Raw genomic sequence first — 22,381 nt, 5'->3', positions numbered from 1 at the left:
CCAGTGGAATTCTCTTCCCATCTGTTGCAGCCGCGATGGACGAGGCAGAGCCAGAGTGGCCATGAGTAGCGAACAATGTAAACGGTTTATTTGTGCGCGAGTGCTGAGCCAGAAAAGAACACAGAGCGCCCGGCTCACAGCGCTTATGGTGATGAGCACTGCGCTACAGCGTGACATCACACAGGCTTCGCATGACACCACAGTGACTAACCTAGCTAAAGCCCATTGACAACCTAGAAGCGACCAGATTAGACGTCAAGATCGTCCAGTTTCGCTGTTTCAAGCCTTGCGCGACTTAGTGCAAGCTTCACTATTTTATATTATGGAACCATTCAGTCAATACCAACTAACCCAGCTAAATGCATTAATGAAGAATGTTGATGCTATTCCATATATTCACTGCGTGTCTCATAACATCAGAAGAATAGTGTCAAAGAACAACATTCAAGTAGAAATAAAAAAAAGGCAGGAGTCGGGGCGAAATGGAAGCATGTGATGAAGAATTCTTAAACAGGGATTGTGCTGGAGCTGACGTTTAGGACTTCTCTTCTTCAAGGCTGCAGCTGTTGCAGCCTTGAAGAAGACAAGCCCACTTGTTGAAATGTCAGCTCCAGCACAACCTCCGTTTATGAATTTTTCACAGTATTCAAGGAATGCTTTCTGCACTGTGCAAATGTCTAAATTATGTGCGATAACAAATATTCACGGTGGCTCTGCACTACGAAGCATAGAATACGCTACACACGATGCGTTTGCAATGTAGTTTAGAAGATCCCTGTAACCTGAGGATGACAATATGTAGGGCACCCTGGAAGGTGTTTCAATGAAAAGCTCAAAGGAACTCAATTTGAATGTGCGCCACAGAACTGGAAGCTTTCTAGCAGAACATTGCAAACAGTGTAGATGTGTGCACGTTTTTTAGAACACTCAATTTTTAAAGAAGGCAAAACTGAACATGATTTTGTTAAAGCGTTCTTTATCAGGAAAGCAGGAGACAGTTGTTCCAGCAAGCAATCTATTTTGCCCACTGACACTGAGATTCAATACCTTAGAGGTTTCATATATAAGGAATTTCATTTACAGTGTGTTTTTTGTTAGTCATTTTCTAAGTTTCATGGATCCACTCACATGAATTGTTATCAAGGCAGCTGTGCATGTACCCTGAAATTATGTTGTCGATTTTTCTCCTGTTGCTTGTTAATCTTTGTTAACTCTTATGTGACCGCACCTATTCCTATTGATAGTATGCTATGGCCACCTGCATGTAATGGGTTGAGGGCCAGAGTGGCTCTCGCCCTAGAAAAGGAGACCACACGCTTCTTCTCCATTCGAGAGCCAGCCTCGACGGTCGTGCTTTTCAGGAGTCAGCTACTCGTTGGCTTATTAAAGGACTTAGTATGTCTGAAGTCTCGTGACAAACTGGTGGAGGAGTGGAGTAGCCCTCACGAATGTTGCAGACCCTCCAGGGAGCCGCCCTACAAGCCCAGTGCCATTCAACACTCCCGTTCATCGGGCCAGCCGCCGAATCTGGGGATTGCCTACGGAAGCCGCCGATACGGTTCCCACCACCTTGGCTCTATTGGTTCTATTTAGACGGCACTACAAACGTGTCACTGTTTTCTTTCACGATGCCACTTTCGTGCGATTGCTCGACAATGCCTATGTGATCACCTCTTGATGTTCCGTTCGGGCCTTGCAGATCTTTGGCCCAGTGCTGCCCATCCTGCGGGTCAACAGTGCAGACGAAGCAATCGAGTTCATCAATCAGAGGTCGGTGACTTACCTTGTGGCGTTTTCTTTTTGTTGCAAGTGGCACTAAAAGTTTTTTAACTTTGCAAAGTTTGTGGAAGGCCACCTTGATGATGGCTTCTTATTGTTACCTATGCTGGCCACACCGAATACCACCTCACTGTGTACCACATACGTTTTTTTATTCCACATACTTCCAGTCCTATGCAGTATTACAGCAAGATAGACATTTATAAGAACAGTATTAAATATTAAACATTTACGCAATAGTAGTGGCAGCACAAAAAGAAAAGGAATATTTGTCATAGCAAATTCACCTGAATATTATGACATGGTAAATGAGCAGAAAGCTCGTTCAGCTTTCCCCCAGTTTTAATGTGTGCACTTATGCAGCTGTCTGCTACTGAGGGAGAACTGGCGCCTATCTGCTGCTGCTTGGCACCGGTTGACCCAAGCGATTTGTTTGCAGTGAATTGCCTAGTACACTCATGCTGCTACTCTTTTAACTCTGCAGTGCTCACGGATTGAAGTGTGACAATTTAAAGCTAAGTAATGCACACGCTTTCATTTCCACCGTGTCCAGTTCGTGTGGTATCAGCGTAATTTCGACGCACACTTACATGAGAGCCTGTTACATTTAGCAGCCAGATTCATAGTGTCATGATGCGGTTATCTTGAGAAAATGCACATACCAGTCGTATCACTAAAAAATTTGATGACGCATTTCAGTCTGTGAGCATTGTACATGCTGCGCATTTTCTGTGTCTGAGCACTGGCGTTTTCTTATATGCGGGTGCAGTACATTTCGTGGGGCCAGTGCGGTGACGGCAGCTTTTGTTTCTAGAAATGTTGCACATGTGAAGCAGTTTGGCATAAGGGGCAGAAGCAAACAGCAACGCTGTGCATGTGGGCTGTCACCATTTAAGTGTGCACATTATGCTTGTGACTGTGCTATTGAGCAGACTTGCTGTTGAGCAGAGTTCAATCATGGCAGGATTGTCGGCGATCAGTTGTGCTCACGCATGCATTGGTGGCTCCCATAACTTCAATGGCTGGTTTCTACATCTACAAAGACCTCACGGCTACCTTTGTTCTCCGCAAGAAAAAGTAATAAAATTGCAATAGGAAACGCGGTCAGACAAGCAGACACAGTCTCCCAAGTGTTGTTCACTTCATGCTTAGAAGTACTTAATGTGGTGGGAGGGTTCGAGCCGAGGCGGCCGAGGAGACAACTAAAGCACGAGGGCCGCGGAGTAAAAACACGCTCCGTGTCCCCAGCAGAAGTGTCCCCGTTTATTGGCACTACACCCTTTAACCACTACATTCTATAGAGGGCGCCTCATATTGGGTTTGGCACTCACACCCTCCACATCCCCCTTTTTGGGAAAGTAACCGAAAGCAACCCCTCACTCTCACGTAAGCAACCTAATGACAAATGTCTCATGGCACGCTCTACAAGTTCAGCCGCACCGGTGGCCTAACACAACGTCCAGACCGAGTGCGCACAACCAACACAGGCGGTCTTGAGGGAGTAGCTGGGGCAACCGGTGGCAATGCAACTGGTAGAGGAGTAAGTGCCCTGGGAGTTGGACTGCTGCACCCAGGCTATGGGCGAGTTGGAGTCGGTGGCAGGCTTTCAGATCCTTGTGTCCGTGGACTGGAGTTGCCGAGGTCTAGACCCCCTGATGACGGAGACTGCTGTGGAACCATATGTCTCCGGTTGCGGACGAGAGCACCTGCATCCGTCTGGACCACATAGGAGCGTGGACGTTGCGCTGGGCTGAGAACAGTGCCAGCACAATCTGTGTCGCGAATCCACACTCTCTCTCTCCCTCCTCCAGGAGCCGCAAATCTTGTGCAGCATGTCGACGGTCAAAGTCTTGACGCTGGCGACGCCGTTGGGCAGTGTCACGCCGGTGGAAGTCGGCAGCGTTAGGCGGTTAGGGAAGTAACGTGGCCGTTGGGACCGGAAGGCGAGTCTGGAGGCTACGCCCCATGAGCAGCTGAGCAGGGCTGTACCCAGTCACGCCAGGCGCATTGCGGTATGCCAAGAGAGCCAAAGGCCAGTCCGGAGACTCCTTGAAGAGTTCCTCAACTGTCCGCACCATACGCTCGACTTCCCCATTATACTGCGGGTTCCTGGGACTGCTGGTGACGTGGGAGAAGCCGTAGCTCTGGGCGAAGACACTGAATTCTGCCGACGAGAACTGAGGCCCATTATCGCTGACGAGGGTCTCTGGGATCCCATGCCTTGCGAAGATACTTTTGATGATGGAGATCACCGCTGTGGACGTCGTCGAGCGAAGGGACAGCACTTTTCGGTACCTCGAGTAGTAATCTACGAGGAGAAGGTAGTCTGCTCCTTCGTGATGAAAGATGTCCACCCCGACTCGCTCCCAGGGACGGCTAGGCGTCGCAGTAGGCAGCAGTGGCTCTACTCGCTGGACCCGCGTGGTGGCACAGTTGGGGCAGTTCTCCATGCTCTTGATCTGGCTCCCCATGGTTGGGCACTCGACAGCTCCCCTGGCGATGGCACGGCAGCGGTTCACTCCGAGGTGTCCGTTGTGGATGAGGGAGCGAGGATGTGCTTCCTGCCTTTATAACACCATACGGCCTCTTCAAGTTCAAGGTCATGCCCTTTGGTCTTTGCTCGGCACCTGCGACTTTTCAACAGGTTATGGATACAGTACTGGCCGGCTTTAAATGGCAGACGAGCCTCGTGTACTTGGACGACTTCATTGTGTTTTCCTCAAACTTCGACGAACACCTTCGGCACCTTGCAGCTGTACTTCAAGCAATAAAGACCTCCGGACTCGCCTTGAAGCCTGAAAAATGCCGCTTCACGTACGTGGAGCTCTTGTTTTTGGGTCACGTGATCAGCAAGGATGGCATTCGCTGGGACCCGCAGAAAACAGCTGCCATCGCTGCCGTCCCGCACCCCACCGACAAGAAGGCCGTACGCCGTTTTCTCGGCTTGTGCGCCTATTACAGACATTTCATCAAGGAATTTTCACGGATCGGCGAGCCAATGACTCAACTCACGAAGGCTGACTTCGAATTCAGGTGGGAAACGTCGCAAATTCACGCATTTCAAGAATTGAAACGATGCCTGCAGACGCTTCAGATACTTGCGCATTTCGACGAATATGCCGATATGGAAATCCACACCGATGCAAGCAGTGTAGGACTCGGCGCCGTACTTGTGCAGGACACCGACGGACTGAAAAGGGTCATCAGTTTTGCTAGCCGGTCGCTATGAAAGGCAGAAATCAACTATTCCACAACAGAAAAGGAGTGCCTGGCCTGGGCTACATCGAAGTTTCGCCCCTACCTCTACGGCCGGCCCTTCAAAGTAGTGAGCGACCACCACACCTTGTGTTGGCTAGCTAACTTGAAGGACCCTTCAGGTTGCCTTGCACGGAGGAGCCTACGACTTCAAGAATTCGACATAACCGTCGTTTAGAAGTCTGGAAGAAAACACTCTGACGCTGACTGCCTGTCTCGCGCCCCCGTCGACCCACCGCCGCAGGATGACCAGGAGTATGACTGCTTCTTGGGAACCATAAGTGCCAACGACTTTGCCGAACGAAAGCGAGCAGACCCAGAACTCAGGGGTCTCGTGGAATACCTCGAGGGCAGGACCACCGTTGTTCCGAAGGTATTCACGCGGGGACTTATGTCATTTTTCTTGCGCAAGGGTGTTCTCCTAAAGAAGAACTGCTCGCCGCTTCAAGCCAATTCCCTTCTGGTGCCCTCGACATTGCGACCAGAGGGCCTCCAGGCTCTGCAGGACGACCCAACATCTGGACACCTGTGTTTCTTGCACGCTCGCAAGAATACAGGAAAAGTACTACTGGCCGCGCCTTGCCGCCGACGTCACTCGCTAGGTAAAGACCTGCCAGGACTGTCAGCGACGCAAGGCACCGCCGACTAGGCCAGCCAGACTTCTGCATCCTATCGAGCCACCTCGACGGCCGTTCCAGCAAATCGGCATGGACACTGGGGCCGTTCCCGACGTCAACGGAAACAAATGGATCGTCGTAGCTACCGACTAACTCACCCGCTACGGCGAGACAAGGGCCCTACCAAGAGACAATGCCGCTGAGGTAGCGAAGTTCTTTGTTGAGAACATCGTCCAGCGTCATGGCGCCCCGGAGGTTCTCATCACCGAACGGCGTTTACTGCCGACCTAACTCAGGCAGTATTGAGATACAGCCAAACAAGCCACCACCAGACTACAGCGTACCACTCGCAGACCAATGGCCTCACCAAACGGCTAAACAAGACCATCGCCAACATGCTGGCTATGTTTGTCGACGTCAAACACAAGACGTAGGATGCCATCCTTCCGTATTTGACCTTCGCATACAACACGGCCATGCAAGAAACGACACAAATGATGCCGTACAAGCTAGTCTACGGAAGGAGCCCGGCAATGATGCTCGACGCATTGCTACCAACCGCCACCGGCGAAGACTATCTCAACATCGCCGCTTGTTTGCAATGCGCCGAAAAAGCGCGGCAGCTCGCCCGCCTGCGCATCAGGAACCAGCAGAGGGCCGACAGCCGTCGCTATAATCTTCGATGACGCCACATGGAGTACCAACCCGGTGACTGTGTGTGGGTCTGCACACCGATACGCCGACGGGGACTTAGCGAGAAGCTCCTCCAACGATACTTCGGACCATACAAGGTGCTTCGACGTCTAGGCGCTCTTGACTGCGAGGTCATCCTGGACGGCATTACGAACTCTCAGCGACGCTGCGCACGACCTGAAGTCGTCCATGTCGTGTGCCTTAAGCCATTTTTTGCACGTTAGCAAACCTGGGGAGTCTACTTTCTCCTTGTTATTGTAATTTATTTGTCTATGAACTCGTTTTTTTCCTTCTGTGTCGGGATGATGCTTTTTCAGAGGGGGGCAATTCCACGCCCGCTTCTTGTTTTGTTTTGATATATTCCGGTTTGACCAGCATGGACATTTAGCAACGCTCGACGCTGATCGCGCCACAGTGTTCGAGAAGCTTCGTGATTGTACTAGATCACTTTGTTAAGATTGCGCGCAGGACACGAATTGTCTAGATTATTCCAGAGCTTGCGCGACCACCAGTGATAAGACTGGAAAGTTCGATGCGTGATGTATAAAAGACGGCGCGTCCCAGCCATGAGCAGTTTTCATCGACGGCCGACGCTTTGTTCGCCGCTATCAGGATACAGTGTGTATTGCTGTAGTTTGACTTTTCATGTCCCTGCCACAAGTTCGGCCACATAAAAAGTTTCATCTTGGGTATGCCGACTGCTACCTTTGTCGACGTCACGACCACATTACAATATTGCCCAATTTGGATTAATATAATTTAAAAAGTAGCTCGCGTACAACGACAAAATAGAGCATTCAGACGGAAAATCTTTTCCTCTATATGTGCCCCGAAAGTGAACTTTCTCTAGCGAATAGTTACCTGAAAGTCTGCTGCGAAAGTTACTAAATTTGGATGTTTTCAAAAGCTAAGCAACAAAAAAATTGAAGTCCGACATTAGTTTGCTACGTTGAGGAAGTAGGTAAATACGTCTTAAAAGTGCTGCGCAAGAAACAGTACTGTAACTGCAGCAAACGTTTCAAAATCTGGTCACTGCTGAGGCGCAGTCAACCAAAACCGTGTAAATAGCGCTTATTCTTGGCGATTCATCCCCAAATACTAAAAGTTGAGTTGTTTTTATAAATATATTTGAAATTTACAAATGTCAAGCTTTTCAGTGATATGTAAGGCAACATATAAAAGAGGGAGAACCACCGCTGCGTCAGCTGGAAAAGCGACAAAAATTATGTGTTCATGCTGCTGTAGTCAGGCCGCCACCTTAAACAACTGGAGTGCGCAGAAACAGGAATAAAAATTGATAGAGAATATTTCAGCAACATACAATTTGCATGTGACGTAGTGCTTTTCGGCAACGATGGTGACGAATTGCAAGAAATGATTCATAGCTCAAACCGAAAAATCTAATATAGGGCTAAAAGTGAATATTTTGTGTCACAATGTTAAAAGCTAACACGCAGCACCCTCGCGCGGCGCTGTTGCTTTGTGTGTTGTGGCGTCACGCCTGGGGACTGAAAGATGGGGACGCGCGAAAATAAAGAGTTAGTTTGTTTTGGGCTCTCGTAGCGCCTTGTCTTATTTTGCTATGTAGTCTCCGGCTGTCTTCCAGCCATCTCTACTTGTATCAACTGGCGACGAAGATAAAAAGAATGTTCTCGTGAGTTCCTGCCGCTCCACCATCCGTCCAAATGCCAAATTTCGGCAATCTTCAGCCTTTCGAGGGAGGAGACGATGACTGGCCCTGCTGCGTGGACCGGCTGAAGGCATTTTTCACGGCGAATGACACCGCTGAAGACAAGCAAACAGCCGTCTTCATCAGCTGCTGCGGGCAGAAAACGTATGCGTTGCTTCGCAGTTTGGTCAAGCCTGACCAGCCAAGTGACAAGACGCTGGACGAGATTCTGTTGGTGCTAGAAAACCACTACTGCCCGAAGCCGTCTGCTGTTGTGCTGCGTTTCTGCTTCAACTCGCACGTTCGCGCGGAAGGAGAGTCCGTCAGCAACTTCATTGCAGCGCTGAAGAGCCTTTCCGAGCACTGCAACTTCGGTAAAGAGCTTGAAAACATGCTCCGCAACTGCGTCGTGTGTGGCATCAACAACGCAGACGTCCAAACAAGATTGCTGGAAAAAGCGGACCTGACTTTCAAAGATGCAGGGCAGATGGCCCTAGCAATGGAAGCAGCAAAGAAGGATGCAGGGGAGATAACGCAAGCTCACGCTAGCACCTTCTTTTCCACCTTCCGCGCCTCGGCAGTGCCGGTGGGCGTGTCCTGTTATCGCTGCGGGGATGCACACCTGGTGTCCGCTTGCCAGCATGTGAAGACCGTCTGCAATTACTGCCACAAACGCAGCCACTTGGCGAAGGTTTGCAATACGAAAAGAAAAGACGAGCAATCACAGAGCGACAGCTCCCCCAGGCAGTGTTCATTCGTGGGCCGAAGTTCACTGTCGGCGAGCAACCGTCATCGCGTAAATACTGTCCAGGATGAAGCCTCCGCTACAGCTTTGCCCGCCGAAGTTTTCGACATGTGGCAAGTTGACTACACCAACGCACCTCCACCTTTTACCGTCACTGTTGAAGTTTGCGGCAAGCAGCTCCGCATGGAAGTGGACACGAGCGGGCAAGTGTCTCAGTCATTGCCAAGTCGCCTTTGCTACAGCTTCTGCCTTCAATTCCTGTGCAGCCGTCTCAAGTATTTCTGCGAAGCTATTCCGGCGATTTAAAGAAGGTACAAGGCAAAGCTGATGTCCATGTAAAGTTTCATGGCAAGGAGGCTCACCGATTTTTCTGGCCGGGAACGGATCACCAACTCTGCTCGGACGCAACTGGATGCAGGAATTGGGCATCGGCGTCTCCGACGTTGAAGTGAACATTCATGCACTTGCTGATATGAAACACGTAGTCCAAGATTACACTGAAGTATTTGAAGGCCTGGGTACGTTCAAGGGTGCGACGGCTTCACTACATGTACTTTTTCAGATGCTCCACCACGGTTCTTCAAGCCACGCCCACTGCCGTATGCCTTGACAGACGGAGTCACGCAAGAAATTCAGCGATTAATAAGAGATTCCAACATTGTTCCGGTGAGGACAGTGTCACAATGTAATGGCTAACATGCAGTGCCCTCGCGCAGCTCTGTTGCTTTGTGTGTTGTGGCGTCACGCCTGAGGGTGAAAGATGGGGACGCGGGAAAATAAAGAGTCAGTTTGTTTTGGGCTCTCGTAGCGCTATGTCTTATTTTTGCTATCTAGTCTCCGGCTATCTCCCGGCCATCTGCGCATGTATCAACTGGCGACGAAGATAAAAAAGAATGTTCTCGTGAGTTCCTGCCGCTGCACCATCCGTCCAAATGCCAAATTTCGGCAATCTTGAGCCTTTCGAGGGAGGAGGCGATGACTGGCCCTGCTACGTGGACCGGCTGAAGGCATTCTTCACGGCGAATGACATCGCTGAAGACAAGCGAACAGCCGTCTTCATCAGCTGCTGCGGGCAGAAAACGTATGCGCTGCTTCGCAATTTGGTCAAGCCTGACCAGCAAAGTGACAAGACGTTGGACGAGATTCTGTTGGTGCTAGGAAACCACTACTGCCCAAAGCCTTCTGCTGTTGTGCAGTGGTTCCGTTTCAACTCGCGCGTTCGCGCTGAAGGAGAGTCCGTCAGCAACTTCATTGCAGCGCTGAAGAGCCTTTCCGAGCACTGCAACTTCGGCAAAGAGCTTGAAAACATGCTCCGCGACCGCGTCGTGTGTGGCATCAACAACGCAGACGTCCAAACAAGATTGCTGGAAAAAGCGGACCTGACTTTTTGTACGCAGTGCAGACCGCCCTAGCAATGGAAGCAGCAAAGAACGATGCAGGGGAGATAGCGCAAGCTCACGCTAGCACCTTCTTTTCCACCCTCCGCGTCTCGGCAGCGCCGGTGGGCGTGTCCTGTTATCGCTGCGGGGATGCACACCTGGCGTCCGCTTGCCGGCATGTAAAGACCGTCTGCAGTTACTGCCACAAACGCGGCCACTTGGCGAAAGTTTGCAATACGAAACGAAAAGACGAGCAATCACAGAGTGACGGGTCTCCCAGGTCGCGTTCGTTCGCGGGCCGAAGTTCACTGTCGGCGAGCAACCGTCATCGCGTAAATACTGTCCAGGATGAAGCCTCCGCTACAGCTTCGCCCGCCGAAGTTTTCGACATGTGGTTAGTTGACTACACCAAGGCGCCTCCACCTTTTACCGTCACTGTTGAAGTTTGCGGCAAGCAGCTCCGCATGGAAGTGGACACGAGCGGGCAAGTGTCTCAGTCATTGCCAAGTCGCCTTTGCTACAGCTTCTGCCTTCAATTCCTGTGCAGCCGTCTCAAGTATTTCTGCGAAGCTATTCCGGCGATTTAAAGAAGGTACAAGGCAAAGCTGATGTCCATGTAAAGTTTCATGGCAAGGAGGCTCACCTACCGATTTTTCTGGCCGGAAACGAATCACCCACTCTGCTCGGACGCAACTCGATGCAAGAATTGGGCATCGGCGTCTCCGACGTTGAAGTGAACATTCATGCACTTGCTGATGTGAAACACGTAGTGCAAGATTACACTGAAGTGTTTGAAGAAGGTTTGGGTACGTTCAAGGGTGCGACAGCTTCACTACATGTACCTTCAGATGCTCCACCACGGTTCTTCAAGCCACGCCCACTGCCGTATGCTTTGACAGACGGAGTCACGCAAGAAATTCAGCGATTAATAAGAGATTCCATCATTGTTCCGGTGAAGACAGCTAGGTGGGCTGCCCCATTTGTTCCCGTGACAAAAAGGGATGGGCGCATCAGAATCTGTAGGGACTTTGGTGTCACCATTAACCCAGTCGTGACGGTGGAACGCTACCCTATTCAAGAATTGAGGACTTGTGGACTGTGCTGGCCGGAGGTGAGAAATTTACAAAGTTGGACTTGCGTGGCGCATACCAGCAAGTCGTCCTGGATGAGGCCTCTAGAGAGTACGTCACGATTTCGACGCACATGGGGTTGTTTCAATACACCCGCTTACCTTTTGGGGTCTCATCTGCTCCAGCTATTTTTCAACACGAGATGGAGAACTTGCTCAGGGGTCTGCCACATGTAGTGGTCTATTTTGACGACATTCTCATAACTGGTGCAAATGATGCCGAGCACTGTCGCAACCTCCGTGCGGTACTAGGCAAACTTCAAGAATCTGGCCTCAAGTTGAAACTCGAGAAGTGCCACTTCTTCATACCCGAAGTTGAGTATCTCGGGCACATTATCAGTAAGGAAGGCTTCTCTCCGAACATGGACAAGGTGTCTGCCATTCTGCACGCTCCTGTGCCACAAGATGTGAAGGAACTTCAAAGCTACTTGGGACTCGTCAACTTCTATCGGCGTTTCTTGCCCAACCTTTCTGCAATTCTCCGTCCGTTGCACTTGCTTCTTGGTGATGGAAAGAAGTGGCAGTGGGGAAAGGACCAGCAAGATGCTTTCACTGCCTGCAAGCATCTGGTGACTTCAGCTCCAGTTCTTGTACATTTCCGCCCAGACAGGCCTGTATGTCTCAGCTGTGATGCATCACCTTACGGTATAGGCGCAGTTTTGGCGCACAAAGATGCTGATGGCCGAGAACGTCCAATTGCTTTTGCTTCTAGAAGTTTATCAAAAGCAGAGCAAAACTATAGTCAACTTGACAAGGAAGCACTGGCCTTGGTGTTTGGCGTGGATCGGTTCCACCAGTACTTGTGGGGCATACCGTTTGAAGCACACACTGAGCACAAGCCACTTCTTGGACTTCTGGGTGCCAACAAGCCTGTTCCTGTGCAGGCTTCGCCAAGAGTGGTCAGATGGGCCCTGAAGCTCTCCGCGTACAATTACAAACTTGTCTACAAACCTGGCAAAGAGCTCGGGCATGCCGATGCGCTTACTAGACTGCCGCTGCCCAACGATTGCACTGCATTTCCTCGCCCTGCTGAGATCTTCATGCTGGAGGAGGCATATCCACAACTCCTCTCACCAGCTGTTGTAGCGCGAGCCACAAGAGACGATCCGGTATTGAGCCATGTTATCCTATCTGTGTTGAAAGGAGAAAGCCTCCCAGCGGGACCAGAGTGGAAACCCTTCAGTGCCAGAAGTGCGGAACTCAGTCTCCATGAAGGCTGTCTACTATGGGGATCAAGAGTCGTGATTCCGAAAAAATTGCTGGCCCAGGTACTTGGTGTGCTTCATGCCAGCCACCCGGGTATTGAGAAGAGCAAGATGATCGCCATCAAGACGGTGAGATGGGCTAGTTGGTGAACATTCATTTTGAAACACAAAGCTTATAAGCGCACATAAAACGAGGACCGAAGATATAAGAACTTGACAGGACAGCGCTTAACTCACAACTGAAATTTTTATTGAACAGAATAACATTTAAAAGCACAAGAGAACGAATTGCACATGCGTAGTCGAACAAGAGGCCTAACTGCCTTCAGGACCAGAAACAATGAACACAGCATAGTGATATTAACAATCTTCACTTATCAAGAAAGTCAAACTCCTTATCGTGTAACGTGATGGAAGGTTGACTAACACAGTCAGGGCCCCTTTTTCTAATATGAAATGCCTCCACTATTTCACGTGTTGCCTGATCTTTATGCCTAAACAGTTCTTATATCTTCGGTCCTCGTTTTATGTGCGCTTATAAGCTTTGTGCTTCAAAATGATCGCCAGGAGCCATGTCTGGTGGCCAGGCATTGACAATGACATCGCAAACAGTGTGAAGAGCTGCGCTACGTGCCAGGCTCAACATAGAGCTGCCCAGCCAGTGCAGCAGACACCCTGGCCTTTTCCACAGCGACCCTGGTCTAGGCTTCACATTGATTTCGGGGGACCATTTCTAGGGCATACCTTCTTGGTTATAGTGGACGCCTTCTCGAAATGGATAGAAGTCTTCCCTGTGTCTTCCACATCAGCAGACGCTACCATTTCTGCCTTGAGAATGGCATTCGCCCAGCACGGCCTCCCTGACATCATAGCTTCGGACAATGGTCCTGCTTTTACCAGTGCACAGTACCTGGACTTCTTGACTCGAAATGGAATACGTCGCATGCTGGTACCGCCGTATCACCCTGCGTCCAACGGTGCCGCAGAGCGAGCAGTACAGACTGTCAAAAACAAACTCAAGAAATCTGGGTCGGGCAACTTCCAAACACAACTGTCCCTGTTCTTATTCCACTACAGGACTACACCTCACGAAGTAACGGGTCGGCCACCGTGCGAACTCCTCACAGGGAGAGCCTTCAAGACACCGTTGGATGTCTTGCGGCCAAGCCTGCAGACGTCGGTACTTGTAAGGCAACCTAAGCAGAAGTTGTATGCCGACAGAGGATCCCGGCCAGCTCCGTCATTGCAACCAGGAGACAGCGTGTATGCGCGAAACTTTCGACAGGGAGCACCATGGGTGCGGGCCAGTGTTGTCGACATCACCCCGCCGTCGGCCCGCGCCATTCTCGACGATAGGTCTATATGGCACCGACACGGTGACCACTTGCGTCTTGCCCAGACAGGGCCACCGGGTACATCTGAAACGGATGCACTTCACCATGCTAGTGCTGCGGCCATACCACAATGGGAACAGCCTCCTCTCCGTGAATCAACTGTTCCGGACATGCCGGAGCAAGAGGCTGTCGAGCCGTCTACAAGTTCGCCTGAGAGGGACTGTGCCATAAACACTGACATTACTGCAAGCAACAGTGGTGTTCACGTGGGGAGTGAGTGACTCTTCCGTGGCTGCGCCTTGCACACCAGTGTTGCGACGCAGCAACAGGTCGAGGAAACCAGTGCTTAGGTACTCCCCGTAGTTGTTCTTCTTAAGAGGGGAGGAGTGTCACAATGTAATGGCTAACATGCAGTGCCCTCGCGCGGCTCTGTTGCTTTGTGTGTTGTGGCGTCACGCCTGAGGGTGAAAGATGGGGACGCGGGAAAATAAAGAGTCAGTTTGTTTTGGGCTCTCGTAGCGCTATGTCTTATTTTTGCTATCTAGTCTCCGGCTATCTCCCGGCCATCTGCGCATGTATCAGACAGCTAGGTGGGCTGCTCCAGTTGTTCCTGTGACAAAAAGGGATGGGCGCATCAGAATCTGTGCAGAATTTGGTGTCATCATTAACCCAGTCGCAACGGTGGAACGCTACCCTATTGCAAGGATTGAGGACTTGTGGACTGTGCTGGCTGGAGGTGAGAAATTTACAAAGTTGGACTTGCGTGACAGATACCAGCAAGTCGTCCTGGATGAGGCCTCTAGAGAGTACGTCGCGATTTCGACACACATGGGGTTGTTTCAATACACCCGCTTACCTTTTGGGGTCTCATCTGCTCCAGCTATTTTTCAACGCGAGATGGAGAACTTGCTCAGGGGTCTGCCACATGTAGCTGTCTATTTTGACGACATTCTCATAACTTGTGTAAGTTATTCCGAGCACTGTCGCAACCTCCGTGCGGTACTAGGCAAACTTCAAGAATCTGGCCTCAAGTTGACACTCGAGAAGTGCCACTTCTTCATACCCCAAGTTGAGCATCTCGGGCACATTATCAGTAAGGAAGGCCTCTCCCCGAACATGGACAAGGTGTCTGCCATTCTGCACGCTCCTGTGCCACAAGATGTCAAGGAACTTCAAAGCTTCTTGGGACTCGTCAACTTCTATCGGCGTTTCTTGCCCAACCTTTCTGCACTTCTCCGTCCGTTGCACTTGCTTCTTGGTGATGGAAAGAAGTGGCAGTGGAGAAAGGACCAGCATGATGCTTTCACTGCCTGCAAGCATCTGGTGACTTCAGCTCCAGTTCTTGTACATTTCCGCCCGGGCTGGCCTGTATGTCTCAGCTGTGATGCATCACCTTACGGTATGGGCGCAGTTTTGGCGCACAAAGACGCCGATGGCCGAGGATGTCGCATTGCTTTTGCTTCGAGATGTTTATCAAAAGCAGAGCAAAACTATAGTGAACTTGACAAGGAAGCACTGGCTTTGGTCTTTGGCGTGGATCGGTTCCACCAGTACTTGTGGGGCATACCGTTTGAAGCACACACTGACAACAAGCCACTTCTTGGACTTCTGGGTGCCAACAAGCCTGTTCCTGTGCAAGCTTCGCCAAGAGTGGTCAGATGGACCCTGAAGCTCTCCACGTACAACTACAAACTTGTCTACAAACCTGGCAAAGAGCTCAAGCATGCTGATGCGCTTAGTAGACTGCTGCTGCCCAACGACTGCACTGCATTTCCTCGCCCTGCTGAGATCTTCATGCTGGAGGAGGCATATCCACAACTCCTCTCACCAGCTGTTGTAGCACGAGCCACAAGGGATTGAGCCATGTTGTCCTATCAGTGTTGAAAGGAGAAAGCCTCCCAGCGGGACCAGGGTGGAACCCCTTCAATGCCAGAAGTGCGGAACTCGGTCTCCATGAAGGCTGTCTACTATGGGGATCAAGAGTCGTGATTCCGAAAAAATTTCTGGCCCAGGTACTTGGTGTGCTCCACGCCAGCCACCCGGGTATTGAGAAGAGCAAGATGATCGCCAGGAGCCATGTCTGGTGGCCAGGCATTGACAATGACGTTGCAAACAGTGTGAAGAGCTGCGCTACCTGCCAGGCTCAACATCGAGCTGCCCAGCCAGTGCAGCAGACACCCTGGCCTTTTCCACAGCAACCCTGGTCTATTCTTCACATTGATTTTGGGGGACCATTTCTAGGGCATACATTCTTGGTTATAGTGGACGCCTTCTCGAAATGGATAGAAGTCTTCCCTGTGTCTTCCGCATCAGCAGACGCTACCATTTCTGCCTTGAGAATGGCATTCGCCTAGCACTGCCTCCCCGACATCATAGTTTCGGACAATGGTCCTGCTTTTACCAGTGCCCAGTACCTGGACTTCTTGACTCGAAATGGAATATGCCGCATGCTGGTACCGCCGTATCACCCTGCGTCCAACGGTGCTGCAGAGCGAGCAGTACAGACTGTCAAAAACAAACTCAAGAAATCTGGGTCGGGCAGCTTCCAAACACAACTGTCCCGGTTCTTATTCCACTACAGGACTACACCTCACGAAGTAACAGGTCGGTCACCATGCGAACTCCTGACAGGCAGAGCCTTCAAGACACCGTTGGATGTCTTGCGGCCAAGCCTGCAGATGTCGGTACTTCTAAGGCAACTTAAGCAGAAGTTGTATGCCGACAGAAGATCCCGGCAGGCTCCGTCATTGCAACCAGGAGACAGCGTGTATGCGCGAAACTTTTGACAGGGAGCACCATGGGTGCGGGCCAGTGTTGTCGACATCACTACGCCGTCGGCCCGCGTCATTCTCGTTGATAGGTCTATATGGCACCGACACAGTGACCACTTGCGTCTTGCCCAGACAGGGCCACCGGCTACGTCTGAAACGGAACGGATGCGCTTCACCGTGCTAGTACTGTGGCCATACCACAACGGGAACAGCCTCCTCTCTTTGAATCAACTGTTCCGGACATGCCGGAACAAGAATCTGTGGCGGCATCGTCATCCCTCACGATCGTCATCATCCTTTTTACCACTTACGTGCCGCGCCTCTCACGCAGTGTATGCTCAGAACTCGAGGCGCGAGCAGTTAAGAACGAGCTCACGCTCCTGGCGGTTAGGACGCTTGCAGCCGCCGTCGCAAGGTCGGTCGTCTCTAGATTAAAGTGGCGAGATTTCGGTACGGCCACGTCGGCCGCCTTGACGTCTCTCTCTCTCTCTCTCGCTACAATTCTACAAGTTCGCCTGTGAGGGGCTGTGCCATAAATACTGACATGACTGCAAGCAACAGTGGTGTTCATGTGGGGAGTGACTCTTCCGTGGCTGCGCCTTGCACACCAATGTTGCAACACAGCAAAAGGTCGAGGAAACCTGTGCTTAGGTACTCCCCGTAGTGATTCTTCTTAAGGGGGGAAGAGTGTCACAATGTTAATAGCTAACATGCAGCGCCCTCGCGCAGCGCTGTTGCTTTGTGTGTTGTGTCGTCATGCCTGGGGACTGAAAGATGGGGACGCGAGAAAATAAAGAGTTAGTTCGTTTTGGGCTCACGTAGCGCCATGTCTTATTTTGCTATGTAGTCTCCAGCTATCTTCCGGCCATCTGTACTTGTATCATTTTGAAGAGAAAAATAATGCTCGATAGCGTGGCTAAATAGGAAGCGTTCACAAATGGAAACCAACCAATGGAGTCTGTACAAGAATATATACCTAGGTCACTTACCAACAGGGTAGCCTAATCACGGAGAGGGAATTCACTGAAGAATGAGGATGGGCTTGAGCGCATGCTGCATGCACTCCCAAGTGATGGCAGGCAAATTACCATTAACCCTAAAATGAAAAGTATACAATCACTGCATGCTACCACTTCTAACATATGAGGCTTAAACATTGAGAATAACAAAGAAACTAGAGAGAAAGTGAAGGTCCGCACAGCATGCAATGGAATGAAAAATGGTACGAGTAACATTAAAAGATCGCAAGACTGCAGAATGGATTGGAGAAAGAACAGGGGTATCCATTATTCTAGTTGACATCGAGCGAAAGATGTAGACCTGGGCTGGCCATGTAATGCGCAGAACAGACCACCGGTGGTCGGTCGGAGCAACTGCAAGGTTACCAAGAGTTAGGAGATGCAGTCAAGGAATGCAGCGAGTTAGGTGGAGTGACGAAGTAAAAAAGTTTGCAGCAATGAAATGGAATCCACGCAATTGAGTAAACAGTACATCATTGGGAGAGGTCCTGCAGTGGACTTGAGAATGATTACCCCAGCTCCACTCAGTGTTAAATCTGCACAAACAGTAGAGCTGCAGCTCTCTTGTGTTTCCCTTTCGATTTTCTGTGATGTTTTGTGATGTTGCGTGGCTGATTACATTATTTATGGAGTAGAGATTGACAGGACACTCGAGCTGCCCTTCCCCGTTTCGGCTACCGCTTTGTCAGCTACTGAGGCAGTTATGTCGTCCATGGGTGCGTCTGGGAACCGGAGCGTGACATTCGATGCGTCAGGGCCAAGCCCTAGAACAGCTTGGCTGTCAATAGGCTGAAAATGGCTATGGTGGTGCATCCAGCTATGCGCATTGCACATGCATTTTACGTGCTGCTGCTGCCTCAAGGAGTTTAGAAGCTTGGGCAAGTTGGTGCAGTTTCAACTATGCAAACAAATGAGCTCCAAAAGAACGTGCCGGTCGTCTTCGGCTCATGTTCATTGTGGCATTCATACCCTATGACCTCAAAAAAGGAGAGTTGAAGAATAATAATTGATGGACACATAGAAGCAGGCAGTGAAGTTACTTCCAGGTGGTGCCACTTGCACGCAGTGTGAGTACTCATTATCCCTGTGCTGGAAACGATGCAGGGCATAATTTCTATGACAAAATTTTTGTGCAGGGAGAAGCCGCTGACATTGTACGTGTTCTCATCACGGCAGAAAGTGATAGACCATTTCATGTATGAAACTACAAGTGGCAGCATGTGTGCCAACGACACCCTGGTTCATCTGTCTGGTGAGTAGAGCTTGAATTAGATTGTCACGCTTCACATGCCATCGGAGTACTGCTTCTCTGATTTGGACAAAGTTTTGATGTATTCGTCTCAATTGGCCTTGCTAGAAATTCTAGACTTGAACAGAGATGATCCTTTGAAGGAAGTGTGCATGCACAGTAATATTGCTTAACCATTATTTCATGTACATCACTTGTGTCCTTGATTCATATCGGTCTGTTGTAGGCTAGAAGAACAGTGGTACGGAAAGTTGAGTCGGTTGGCATGGCTGCATTGTAGATTAGCACTAAAAGACAGCTGCACGTATTGCGCATTTTTGATGCCATTCCGTTTTCCTGCGCTGAGCTGCTCCAGAAGAGACTCAAAAGCCAGAATTTTTATGCCCACGTCAGCTTCAGCAAGGAAAAAAGGCTGAGCCGACATGATTTTCCAAGCAGCGCCGCCAGGGATGCCAAGAAAATGAGATGTTGCGGAATACATAGACGTGCCCAAGCGTGTTTCTTCTATGCACCTTTCAAATGAAGGCTCCACGATAATGTCCTCTGGTTTGTTGTAAATATGTGAGACCGCCCAAAAATATGCTGCTTTTACTCGCTAGGCTGTGTGTTCTGGTGCTACTGTCGCTTAGAGAAAACTAATGAGTGGCATGCATAGCATGTTTCTCTGGTCACTGCGGTTTTCGTGTGAACGCACGTGGTCACCTAACCATGTGTTTGCCATGGGAGTGTTCGTACTCTCCACCCCATACCGTACACGGGTGAGGTGCACATTGTTGTGTGAATTCGGTGACAACCAGCTTCCTGCATGCGATACATCTCTCTGATGCTCTGGTGGTTTTGCATGAGAAGGCGGCCCTATGCGAAGCATGTTCTTCCCCTAATAAATGTGTGCAGTGCACTTACAACGGTGCTACGCTTGTAGTGCCATATGCGTGCATTTCGCTTGGGAGTGTCTTAGTGCTGGGGACCCCAAGCTGCTTGGGTACGCACGCTTTTGCATTCCTTTGTACTCCCAGCCGCACCCATGGAGAATATGAAGGAACTCAAGGGCTTATGTCCACAAGCTGCTAGGGGCCCCGGCACTAAAGCTCCAGTAGTGCGGCGAGGTTTCTTGGCACTCTTGAAGGTGGTCCCGCATGAGGTGCCAGTGAACGGAGGCAGTGCAGCATGCCTGTTAAAAGCGTGTAGTACACGTGACGCTACGCCACCCGTGTGGCTGAGCAGCTAGCTGAAGGTGCTCATTGTGATGTTCTCCTGACAAAGGGGAACACTGACCTACAGGAAGCGCTGTGGAAGCTTGAAAAGCTAAATAAACACACCTACAAAAAACTAATGCAGTAATCTGCTAAATCATTTCACTGACCTTCAGCAAAGGCCCACTGCTATGTAACTACTGTTCTTGCGAAATCACAATTTTTACTTGGAAGGGTAGCGCTAGTAGACACGGACTAGAGGAAGACACACGGACACACAGACGGAAGCGCTCTAGCAGTTGCTAGAGCGCTTCCGTCTGTGTGTCCGTGTGTCTTCCTCTAGTCTGTGTATACTAGCGCTACCCTTCCAAGTATGAATTTACAACTCACCCAAGAAACAGCACTCCCACAATTTTTAAAATTTTTGAGAACTCTGATTTTTCTTTTTTTTTTTTCACTTGTTTATGAAGTGAACCCAGTTTGCAGAACCCTTTTCAATTATTTCCTATGTTACCTAGGTTAAACAGGCCGTGTGGTTTGCAAAAAGGGTAGTGTAGTTCATATGTAGCGATAATCTGTTATAAAAAACTTTCTCCAAAAGCTGTTTCAGTGTCAGTAGCCAATTAAAATATGCACTTGTCCCCCCATGTTGCTACAAATGTGTTTTTTCAAGCTCCTAAGATGACATAATGCCGCTAACTGCTCCAAATCGAGGTTCTTCTGCTCCAAAATTGAAATTTCGCTGCTCCAAAAACTGCTCCCAATTCAATTTCAGCTGTCTCATCCCTGAGATAGGGACACAAGCTAGACAGACAAAACAGGTGCTAAACTTGAGCCGACATTTCTTTGCAGAAAGGTCACATACTATATACATACATTGGGCCATGTGCATTGGCTCTGTTAAAAGAAACTATCCCCCTTCCACTCTGCCAACACTGAAACGAGAAAGCTAACTTCTTTTTCTGACAGTGAGAAAGACAGGCGGCTTATGCAGTTATCTCCCCAGCTGATGAAAAAATGTTTGTGCTATTTCTCTAGCTGTTTGGTCTCCACACTGAAATAAAAATTGTTGCGACAACAAAAGGGTGGAGTACATTTGCACTCTGCACAGGGAAAGACAAGTGGCTACATGGCCTGCCTTTTAAGGAATGAAACTTTTGAAGTCTTGACATTTACACAATGTCCAGGCTGTTCTACAATGGCAACTGATTAATAGCCCCTCATTTGTTGCATTTCACAAGTCTGCGGAGCAAACAAATCTCCATCTAGCAGCGTTGGCGGTAACGCATTACAAATAATGTCGTTACCGGTAACGTGTTACTGTTTTCGGTAATTTATTAATGTGCTTGTTACCATTTTGTAACTGTTACGGGTAACGTACTTACATTAGCATTTTTTGGTAACGTGAGGTGTCACGTTACTCGTTACTTTTTGTCTGCCAAAAAACAGAAACGATCATCATTATGAACCACTAGAAGAGCCAAGGTAGGGGCCAGTTGGTTGTACATAGTGTAAGTTTTTAGCGCGCTACAGGGAAACGAGAGCAACGTAGATGGAACGAAACAGTACAACAAAAGCGCGAACTAACAACTGCTTATTTTTACAGAATCATGACGAAATATATACACACAAAGAAAGCATCTATTTCTTGTGCATGTGCGAGTGTTTTTGTTCTTTTTTTCTGCCCCCTTTGTTTGTGTGTATTTTTACAGAATCACGACGAAATATATAAACAGGTGTTAGTTCGCACTTGTGTTGTCCCGTGTCATTTTATCTACATCGCTTTCATTTCCCTGTTGCGCGCTAAAAGTTTGCACCATGAACCGGCACGTGCGCTTTACATCCTCTTCATCTTTGTCCTATTCTGCTTCGCTCCAAGAACACGTGCGCCAATTTTCCTGGCGTGGCCTGTAATAACCCTGATGGGTGAGAGAACGAGTACAGAGAGAGAGAGCAAGAAAGAGGAGAGAAATTGTTGGCGAAAAAAAATTTTAGCATTGCCAATTTTTGGCCGTGTTGGTAAACGGAACTTGACATTTAAGTGCTCACAACAGGGATGTAAGGGAGACGACAACACAACACGCTAACGTCAACAATTTTATTTCCAGAAAACACCAAACTATTTAACTATGCACAGTGGCACCACTGCCCACTAGCCACTGGTTGGCTAGTGGTTGGAGTGGTGGCGCCACTGTGCACGGTTAAATAGTTTGGTGTTTTCTAGAAATAAAATTGTTGAAGTTAGCGCGTTGTGTTGTCGTCTCCCTTACATCCCTGTTGTGAGCACTCAATATGTTTTAAAAAAAAAAATTCTGCACAAGGTGGGATTCGTACCCTCGATCCG

At 49.5% G+C, this 22,381-nt stretch overlaps 1 protein-coding gene and 1 pseudogene across 1 annotated transcript in view; one reads left to right on the top strand and one right to left on the bottom strand.

Annotated features, from left to right (window-relative positions):
* The first annotated feature begins 35 nt into the window (after positions 1–35).
* LOC119403986 (aldehyde dehydrogenase family 3 member A2) overlaps positions 36–22,381 on the top strand; it is a 104,090-nt gene continuing 81,744 nt past the window's right edge. Inside the window, exons 1-3 of the mRNA XM_037670618.2 lie at positions 36–44; positions 1,700–1,770; positions 18,732–18,847. Coding sequence (XP_037526546.2) covers positions 36–44; positions 1,700–1,770; positions 18,732–18,847 — 196 coding nt within the window. The remainder of the gene's footprint in view (positions 45–1,699; positions 1,771–18,731; positions 18,848–22,381) is intronic.
* Positions 3,202–3,857, bottom strand: LOC125759874 (trithorax group protein osa-like; annotated as a pseudogene).

Source organism: Rhipicephalus sanguineus, chromosome 9, assembly GCF_013339695.2.
Source record: "Rhipicephalus sanguineus isolate Rsan-2018 chromosome 9, BIME_Rsan_1.4, whole genome shotgun sequence".
Classification (NCBI taxonomy): Eukaryota; Metazoa; Arthropoda; class Arachnida; order Ixodida; family Ixodidae; genus Rhipicephalus; species Rhipicephalus sanguineus.
Note: the sequence above shows the minus strand (reverse complement) of the source record. Positions and strands in the feature narration are given on the sequence as shown.